The sequence below is a fragment of the Anolis carolinensis genome, chromosome 6 (assembly GCF_035594765.1).
Source record: "Anolis carolinensis isolate JA03-04 chromosome 6, rAnoCar3.1.pri, whole genome shotgun sequence".
Taxonomy (NCBI): domain Eukaryota; kingdom Metazoa; phylum Chordata; class Lepidosauria; order Squamata; family Dactyloidae; genus Anolis; species Anolis carolinensis.
In genome coordinates, this window is record NC_085846.1 from 41,513,266 (window position 1) to 41,523,514 (window position 10,249).

The following is a 10,249-nucleotide window of genomic DNA, read 5'->3' on the forward strand; positions in this document are numbered from 1 at the left end:
CTAAGTCTGCCTATCCCCTGGGCTGAGTTGGTTGCTAGGAGACCAAGTGGGCCTGTAACTGGCAGCAATTGGATAAAAACAATTATTCCTTTCCCTATAATTAGGACTTTATTTTTATTTTATTTTTGTTGTATCAACCTAGAGGCGTAGATGATGGGTTGCGTTGCCAAATTTCGAGGTTGGGGGGCCTGTAGTTTTGTTGTTTTGTCTGTCGCCGTGATGCCATCACTCATTTATATATATAGATGTGTGCAAAAGAGTTATCCTAAAAGTCCTAAATATAATATAATATAATTAATATAATATAATATATGTATATTTTCTAGATGCGCAAAAAAGAGGGTTATACTAAAACTCCTCCCCTTTTCTCCTCTTGTAGAGCCAAGCGTCCTCGGAAGCTCTTAACTGTGCGTGACTCTCTCAGACACAGTGGTACCATCTATAGAACGTCTCACATTAGAGACGCAAAGTTCTAGAGCGCCCCAACGCGGTGCGGGCCTTCTTTCCTTCCGCTTGGACTCGCAACCAAGATGGCGGAGGAGCAGCCTGTTTGCAGCTTCCTCTTCAAGAAGCGTCGCCCCGCGCCGGGGAGGGCTCAGCGCAAGAGACCCGCCAGCGACAGGGAGTCCGGTGAGGGGCCGAGAGCCGGGAAGGAGCGGGTCCCGCGGAAATGGGGGAGCCTTAGCCGACTAGTGTGGCGTCTCCGGTCCTTTAGGGAGGGACTATTCGCGCCCTGCTTTAAACAACAACGCTGGGGCCTATGTTTCGAATCAGGCATTGGCGAAGTCACCTATAACTGTGTTGTTAAAGGCTTTCATGGCCGGAATCACAGGGTGGTTGTGTGTTTTCCTAGCTGTATGGCCATCTTCCAGAAGTATTCTCTCCTGACGTTTCGCCCACATCTGTAGCAGGCATCCTCAGAGATTGTGAGGCAACTTCAGGACAGAATACTTCTGGAAGATGGCCATACAGCCCGGAAGACACACAACAAATCTGGATTTTATTTGGCAGTGTTGAAGGGGCCTTAAGAGTCCATAGAAAAGGTAGCATGTTTTTTGCTGTAGGAAAGAAAGGAAAATATATTCCACAATACAAATGTATTGTGTGGGAACAATGCAAAAGCAACATATTGTTTTTTTACTGAACAAAACTGCTTGCCTTCATTGCTTTGGACACAAATTCAGGTGTAATTGAGGGGGGGCGTGTCTCTTAGTTAAACAATATAGTTGAACCCAAAGGTCTGAAGAGGAGCCTTGAGTCCCCTTCGGGGTGGAGAAAGGCGGGCTACAAATGCGGTAAATAAATAATATCAGTGTTCAATTGCTTTGGTTCCATGAGCCATTTGATACCAAAAGTTTTGTATGCTCAAATCTCATTGTGTGTTTTCTTGGATCCCATCTCCAAGATTATGTATCTATATGCAAATACTGCTATTTTAAAATTGGGGTGGTGGGGAGCGGATCCCAAATCCCAGATCCAAAGCAAGCATTTCAGATAGAATGATAACAAGGGCCATCTAGTCCAGCTCCCAGCCCTGCCAGAGTAAACAATCAAAGCATTCCCCTATAGATGGTCATCCAGGCTCTGCTTTAAAACCTCCAAAGAAGGAGACTCCACTACTCTCTGAGGCAGCATATTCCACTGACAAACAGCTCTTATTGTCAGGAAGTTATTCCTAATATTTAGATGGAATATTTCCCCCTACCATTTGAATCCACAGCTCTTTATCCCAGTCTCCAAAGCAGCAGAAATCAAGCCTTTCCACTCCTCAATGTGACATCCTTTCACATCTTTAAACATGCCTATCATGTCCCCAATAATGCCTCTTATATAAAATGGTGAAATGAAGATTTGCTTTTGGGAATTTAAAAAAATATTTTCAAGCCATAGGCGGTTGAGTCTTTAGATACAGAATCCATTGATATGTTGGGCTAACTCTAGTTAGTTTTGTTTTTGTTTTTGGTAATTACTATCTCTACGTGTCTTTCTCTATTCTGCAGGGGAGAGTAGTGATGAAAGCAGTACGGTCGTCAGGAAGGAGAGGAAAAAGGAAATTTCCAATCCTATGATTCAGAAGGTATTGCACATCATTCAATAATTCATCCTTTCCCAAGGAGCCCCCGGTGGCACAGTGGGTTAAACCCTTGTGCTGACAGGACTGATGACTTGAAGGTTGGGTTGCTGACCTGAAGGTTGCCAGTTAGAATCCAACCCGGGGAGAGCGTGGATGAGCTCCCTCTATCAGCTCCAGCTCCATGTGGGGACATGAGAGAAGCCTCCCACAAAGATGGTAAAAACATCAAAACTTCCGGGCATCCCCTGGGCAACGTCCTTGCAGATGGCTAATTCTCTCACACCAAAAGTGACTTTAGGTTCTCAGGTCAGTCCTGACATGAAAAAACCCCTTCCCAAGTATAGATAAGGATCTGCCCCATCTCAGTCTAAAATCCACTCTTCTGATTATTTTTTTCCAGACCAAAAAAAGTGTGAAAGATAATACCTCATATGGCACGAGTAGTAGTGATGATGAGGGCAAGCCTGAAGGAATTGGAGTGGCCTATAAGTCTACAAGATCTGCGGTATGGATATTTTATGATAGCAGCAACCACTGTGTACTTTTAGATGATGTCTATAGATTGACATGATTTCTGCCTCCCAACAGTTTGAGCAATAGTAGCTTATCTTTCAGCCTCATGTTCTTTATCTGTAAAATATTTTTATTAACTGGTGATAATTTAGGTTTTGCATACTAACTCAGATGTAAAGATGAACTTGCTTATGCAGGTTATCTCAGTTGATGCCAAGGAATATAGTAAGCAACTATCTTCACTTTGAGCCAATATTGTATGCCTTGCTTTCCTAGCCACTATTTGCAGCTGGTATTGGCTGGAAGGCTCTAGCACTCTAATAACAGAAAAAAAGATAAATGCTGAAGACTTGAACGTGTACATCTCTTGTGGTGAATTATTCAGATTGTGCTATTGTAAATTACTTTTTAAAAACATTTTATCCTAATAAGATGATACTTATATTTTAGAAACCTGTAGGTCCAGAGGACATGGGAGCAACAGCTGTATATGAGCTGGACACTGAGAAGGAGAATGATGCCCAAGCCATCTTTGAACGCAGCCAACAAATCCAGAACGTAAATATCAAACTTGTTAAATAGTACCTTTTTATTGTAAGCTTTCAAACAACTTCAGGAAATGAACCTATGTTCTTGTTAATCTTCTGCATAGTACAGTTGACCTTCGATTTAAGACTGTCTCGACTTAAGAGTTAAGAACTTTTTTCTCTGTTCAGATTTTGCTTTGACATAAGAGCAGTGTTTTGAGTCAAAAGCTAGTGCCAGAGGGAGTGCTAGTGTCAGAGAGGGCATTAGCACCTCAGTACAGGGCTTTAGGGCTTCAAGAGAGCAGCCTCCGTGTCTCATGCTCTTCTTCTCTTTGGGAGATTGCTCCTGCTTTGATCTTGTCCGCTTTGAAGAACTTGGCTTAGTTGATTTTGTGTGGTTTTTATTCCTGGTATGTTTAACTTCATGAAGAAAGAGAGCAAGAGAGGGAGGCTGGAATGAGTACAATTAGGAAAAAACGATGTTTCTGCCTCTTCACTTTGTACTTTATGCTTCCTTGCCACAACTTTGTGCTTCTGTCATTTAAAAATTGAGCTTTTTATTGTTTTATGTGAATGTGCTCCTGGTGGCGCAATGGGTTAAACCGCTGAGCTACTGAACTTGCTGACCAAAAGATCAGTGGTTCAAATCCGAGGAGTGGGGTGAGCTCTCACTGTTAGCCCCAGTTTCTGCCAACCTAGCACTTCGAAAACATGCAAATGTGAGCAGATCAATACCGCTCCTGTGGGAAGGTAATGGTGATCTATGCAGTCATGCCGGCCATGTGACCTAGGAGATGTCTACGGACAATGCCAGCTCTTTGGCTTAGAAATGGAGATGAGCACCAACCCCTAGAGTTGGACATGACTAGACTTAATGTCAGGGGAAATCCTTTACCTTTTATGTGAATGTGCATTTATACATTGTTTGTTATTTATAAAGTACATTTTCCTATTTAAAAACATGTACCAAAAATATTGGGGGGTTTTCGGGGGGGCAGAACGGATCAATAGCATTTCAATGGAAAAATTCCCTTTGAGATAAGAATATTTTTGAGTTAAGAGCTTAGTTGTGGAATAAATTAAACTCTTAACTCAAGATATCACTGTGTTTTGCATTTCTTGTTCACAATCCCGAAATGAGTAGAAAACTTCTATTTCTTAAAATTGTTTCATATGTTGTTGTGTGCCTTCAAGTCATTTTTGACTTAATGGCAACCCCAAAACAAACCCATCAAAGGCTTTTCTTGGCAGAATTTGTTTGAAAGGGGCAGGGCTTCCCTTGCCTGCCTTTGAGGTTGAGACAATTCTCCAAGATCATCCAGTAGGTTTCTGTGGCCAAGTAAGGATCCTTCATTCTCTTTTTAAGGTACAACAATGTCTTTATTACTCTTCTTAGTTCTGCTTCCTGTCACCTGTCTGGTTTCATCTCTTGGGTCCTATAACCTGTTTTTCTGCCACACTTAGGGCTACTTAATGGCACTCATGCATAGAAAGTAACATGATCCTCAAGGAATACCGGTTAGTGTTGGCTATATTTTGGAGGAAGGCAGTGGCAAAACGCATCTGACTATTCCTTGACTGAAAAAAACCTATAAAATTAATGGAACATGCTGAGTCGACTGGTTACTTGAAGCTATGTGTGTGTGCACACACAGATGGCGATAGATGTGCAAGAGACACATGTGATGTCAGTCAAGCTGCAGTGCTAACTGGATGCGTGATTGGTTGTTCTCTCCCTCTTTCTTCCCCCATTCAGGAACTTAGAGGAAAGGAAGATGATAAGATTTATCGTGGGATCAATAATTACCAAAAGTATGTGAAGCCAAAAGATACATCAATGGGAAATGCTTCATCAGGCATGGTAAGGTAAGGAAAAAGTAAGGTCAAACCCTGTGACATTTATCGCAGAATATAAGCATTTGTACAGGAGTGGAAACTACTAGTCTCTCTACTAGTCTTTGTGTACCATATTCTGTTCTTAATTACCATTACTGCTGCCATTTCCAAGTGGCCTGTAATGGTTTTGAAAAATCCTGCACTTATTCTGTGCAGTTATTCTCAAGAGATCAGTAGTGTTGTGAGACATCTAGCAATACACACATCTCATGGTATCTCAGCATTTATCCTCTCTCACCTTTTTTGTAGTTACAGTCTTGAAATTTAAATAGCTGTTCTGAAATCAAGCTACTTCTTCCCACTAATACGTTTTTTATTTTCTTCACATTTTTCTAGAAGGCAAACCCACCGAATTTTGGTTTTTTCATTTTTTGTTCTTCCTTTATCATCCTTATCTTCTTTTTGTGGCCAGCACACAGTGAACTGCATTATACTTGAATTTCTCATTTCAGGAAGGGACCTATACGAGCCCCAGAGCACCTCAGGGCCACTGTACGGTGGGACTATCAACCTGATATCTGTAAAGACTACAAAGAAACCGGGTTTTGTGGCTTTGGAGGTAAATGGCTCTCCCACATACTTTCCGCATTAAAGATTTTGCTTCACTCTGCCAGAATTGTTATGGAAGATTCTGAATCTCCACAAACGTGCCGTTTGCTTGTATGTGGGGAGCAGTTGATGACAAATCATTTCTTTGTTTTTCTGTAGATAGCTGTAAATTTCTCCACGATCGATCAGACTACAAGCATGGGTGGCAAATTGAGCGAGAGTTGGATGAGGGACGCTACGGAGTTAACGGTATAATCTCTTTACTTCTGGTTGTAGTTAAGTGGTTTAGATGCTGAGCTTCTTGTATGGGACATTGTAAACAATGTGGATGACAAATTTAACATTAAAGATTTGATAAAACAGTGCCAGCCTTTACTAGACATTAATTTTGAAGTTTTGTCCTATTTTAATGGGTGAGTTCAAATATAACTGGGACTTTGGAATTGCTTTCTATTGTGAACTTTCATTTAAAAGGTTCTCTGATAATTTTAACATGCAATAGTATCAGTCACATAATATTTCTGTTTTTGTACATGTTATTCTTAAAGAAACCATTAGGGTTAAAAGTTCTTTCTCCAAAATCTACAGCTATTTTGCCTACATAATGAGATGTCACATTGCCTACAACCTGCTTTGAAAATGCCATCTAGTGATCCTCAGTTGGCCAGGATTTGTTAAATTTGTCCAGGACAATACAGGACATAGGAAGAAGCTGTGATTTTTAACTTTGAATGTTTTAATGGATTTTAGCTGTGATTTTAAAATACTGTTTATATTTAATTCTGTTTAAATGTTTACATATTTGTACAATTTAAGTTGTATGCTAATGCTTTTATGTTAAGCTTCTTTGAGTCTCCTTCGGGAGAAATAAAGTGGGGTATAAATAAATACAACAACAATAATAATAATCTTACTACACCAAGTCAAACCAGTATTGTTAACTTTGAGTAATACTGGCTCTCCAGGGCTTCAGGCTGAAATTCCTAGCTCTATCTCGACATTTTTAGTTTGATTCTCTTGTGGTCTCAGAGGAAAGTACTAAATAGGCCCTATCCTGCTTAGTTTCCCAAATAAGGAAATAAGAATTTAGGTGTGTGGGTTTTTTTCAGGGTGGTGTGGTATTGCAGAATGGGAAATGGCACATAGTATTAATATTGTACTAAAACTGAAGGTGACAAGGATTGTGGGCTAGAAACGAAGGAGTACATAAATACTGAAGAAGAATCCCTTTTTTCTGTTTGCAGTGTTTGCCTAATGAATGTGCTATAGCAGAGTTACTCCTCCCTTAATAATAAAGGAAGAAGAGTACAAGGGCAGATGGTTTAAAAGTCTAGTATAATTAGCGGATTAAGCCCAATATTTTCATAGTATATGCTGGTGACTTCAAAGGCATCTAGATAGGTAAAGTAAAGGTTTCCCCTGACACTAAGTCCAGTCGTGACTGACTCTGGGGGTTGGTGCTCATCACCATTTCTAAGCCGAAGAGCTGGCGTTGTCCATAGACATCTCCAGGTCATGTGGCCAGCATGACTGCATGGAGCGCCGTTACCTTCCCGCCAGAGCAGTACCTATTGATCTACTCACATTTGCATGTTTTTGAACTGCTAGGTTGACAGGAGCTGGGGCTAACAGCGGGCGCTCATTCTGCTCCCGGGATTTGAACCTGGGACCTTTCAGTCCGCAAGTTCAGCAGCTCAGCGCTTTAACACACTGTGTCACCAGGGGCCCCTCCATCTAGATACTGAAGTCTATTTATTTTTAGCAAGTACACATTCCCACATGAGGTGGGCAGAATGAACATCCTATTAAAATTGGGTGAAACGAGCACTTATTTTCTTATGCAGATGATGAAAACTATGAAGTAAGCAGTGATGATGAAGACCTTCCTTTTAAGTGTTTCATCTGCAGAAATTCCTTCAAGAACCCTGTGGTGACCAAGTAAGATAGCTAGAGGTTTCAGATTCTCCTTAAAAAACATTTTAAGGCTTTGCAGTCTGAGCTACATAGATGTTTCTTTAAAGCGTTCCAAACAAGGTTGCCAATCTTGCATTTTTGAGATCATAGAACATAATTCTTGTAAGAACTGCACTGGCTTCTGATTTGCCTCCTAGCTTAACTCAAGGTGCTGGTATTGGCTTATGAATCCCTAAATAACTTGGAACAATGTGTCTGAAAGACCACCTGTTTGAAAATTGGATTCTGGGGTTTTTTAGACTTTTAAGGGGTTTTTAAGTATTTGAATATGTTTGGATTGGGAAAAAATGCTTTGTACTGTTTAAATTGGGTTTTATTTGTGGGCCGGGAGAAGATACAGAAAGAGTTTAATAAATAGCATTCTGTCGTTGATTAAAGCGTGAGAAAAACTAAGCAACTTAATATTGAACATAGAATGGCCATATGCTGATTCGCTGATTAAAAGAGATTTTGTGTGCTATTTTTTGATGGCAATTTGAAACTCGTACAAAATCAAAATTATTTGATCAACAAACAGGCTCAAAATGGAATAGAATAGAATAGAAACCTTTTAATTCTACCCCTATGTAAAAGATCTGTTTTAGCTGACTCGTTGTCTTGTGCTTTTTTCAGATGTAAACACTACTTCTGTGAGAGCTGTGCCCTGCAACATTATCGCAAATCTCAAAGGTGTTATGTGTGTGACAAACAAACAAATGGTGTCTTCAACCCAGCTAAAGGTACTGGCACCCCAATTGTGGATTCCTTGATGGGGGACTGAGGTTTATCCTAGTCAAGTATATTGTACTTATTATAATATAGACAGTTTCTCTAGAATACAACTTAGATGGCTAGTGACCATTTAAAAATACCTGACCACTGAAAAAGAACCCTGCAAACAGTGCTAGCACTCTTTGGCCAGGCCAGCAACATTCCTGAGCTTCCCTCCCAGTGGCATAACAGCCGCTGCATTATGACAGGCAGTTTCCATTTTTCTCATCTTACGCAGAATACATCTTCCAGTGCATATTTGCCTAGTGGGTATATGGATGCTTGCAGGATAAGTAGTACTTCATGCAGTGCTTAAGAGGGACAGTGTTGTGTGGTAGTTTCAGCATTGGAAACCACATCTACACTCACCACTTGATGTGGATTAAAGGCATCTCAAAAGCAGTGTTTTAATGACTCATGATGCAGTTGTGTACAGGAACGCGCATTAAGAGGCCTTAAACTGGGAAAAGCAAAATCACAGGATGCTCTGAAATAGGGCCCGTAGTGTAAATTAGTGTGTGTAGGTGCAAACTACATTGCACGATGAAACTGATTAAGGGATGGGTGTACCCGTGATATGCATTGCAACAAGGGCTTTGAAAAAAGAAACCCAAATCCTACATGGCTATGAAGCCACAGATAATATAGATCCTTGAACTCAGTCAGAGCCAAACTTTCTGATGCATATTAGTACTGTCCAGGTTTCAACCCAGTTCCTATGCTTGACATATGATCAAGTCCACAGTCATTTTGCTTCCTGCTCTGCCACTTTTTGTCCCACATTTCTTGGTCAGTGTAGTTGTACCACAGGATTTGAATCCCCACTAAGCCATGGAAACCCACTGGGTGTTGTCAACCTATGGTGACCCTAATGTGTGTGGTTTTCCTGACAAGAGTTGTTCAGAGGGGAGTTACATTGTCTTCCTCTGTGGCTGAGAGTGTGTGACCTGTCCAAGATCACCTGGGCTTCCACAGTTGAGCAGGAATGTGAACCCTGTCTCCACAGTCGCAATCCAATGTGGAATATGGGAAGTACCCAGTTATGCCTTATCTGGATGCACACCACTATATCTTTGAGTCTTCATATGGAGAAAAAAGCAGGATATAAATAAACAGTAATACCTGAGACTACTGGATAGCCACCATGAAGTTTTGGGAAAAGCAAGAAACGGTACTCTAGCAGTAGGGGCAATGCTGCACTTCTGCCTGGGTGGAATTTTATGTCTTTCTCCTCATGCAGGATCCTGGCCAGCATTTGACAGGTTTAATCTTTTGTTTGTTTTTCAGAATTGATAGCAAGACTGGAAAAACATAAGACTGAAGAAGGACCTCCAGATGATGTTGAGGCACCAGAGTAATACTTTGTCATTATTTCTTTCTCGTTCAAAAAGATAGTTCAATAGCTGAATAAATAATTTATAGAAAATTCAGCTGATGTTTCAGGTTTCATACTTTAGACAAAGATAGATCTCTAGCATGGCATACTTATTTTCTGTAGTATTCAATATTCTGTATCACTACAGAATGTTTGAAAAATATGTTGCCTGATATTTGCTTAAGCATCTTCTGCATTCTGCAATCATTTAATTTCAAAGAGATGGAAATCTGCATCCAATTTTAAAGTTCCTATAACACCATGTAACACAATTTGAAAATTTTTTTTTCCTGTTTTCATAGTGTTATTTCCTGTTTTATTGTGTGATACTTACTTTGAAAGTAGTTGTTATACTCCAGAAACTTTGTTTTTGTGGCTGCCACAAACTATGTTGAATTGGTTGAGACTCTATGGGATATTTATTGAAAATTATAGCAAAATATGCTGCAGGATGTCCCACAAAAACAAAGGTTTTGCAGTTTAATAAACCTTTTTTATCTTTTTATGATAGAACCAATTAGGAAATGACATTTATGACCCAGGAACAAAAATTGTGTTACATATTGTAATCCTCTATACTGGGTTGTATCT

General features: G+C 40.2%; 1 protein-coding gene across 2 annotated transcripts; it reads left to right on the top strand.

The window, feature by feature from the left end:
* The first annotated feature begins 469 nt into the window (after positions 1–469).
* On the top strand, positions 470–9,713 carry LOC100563669 (E3 ubiquitin-protein ligase RNF113A). 2 transcript variants are annotated; one of them, XM_003222378.4, is made up of 10 exons: positions 470–630; positions 2,001–2,077; positions 2,475–2,579; positions 3,038–3,145; positions 4,871–4,980; positions 5,463–5,569; positions 5,719–5,808; positions 7,404–7,497; positions 8,146–8,252; positions 9,571–9,713. In XM_003222378.4, exons 1-10 carry the CDS (start codon positions 531–533, stop codon positions 9,639–9,641), a joined length of 969 nt encoding a protein of 322 aa, XP_003222426.1. In that variant the 5' UTR covers positions 470–530; the 3' UTR covers positions 9,642–9,713. The 2 variants fall into 2 exon arrangements, with proteins under 2 accessions (XP_003222426.1, XP_062813355.1); XM_062957285.1 differs by lacking the exon at positions 470–630 and adding an exon at positions 919–1,295.
* Positions 9,714–10,249: the final 536 nt, after the last annotated feature.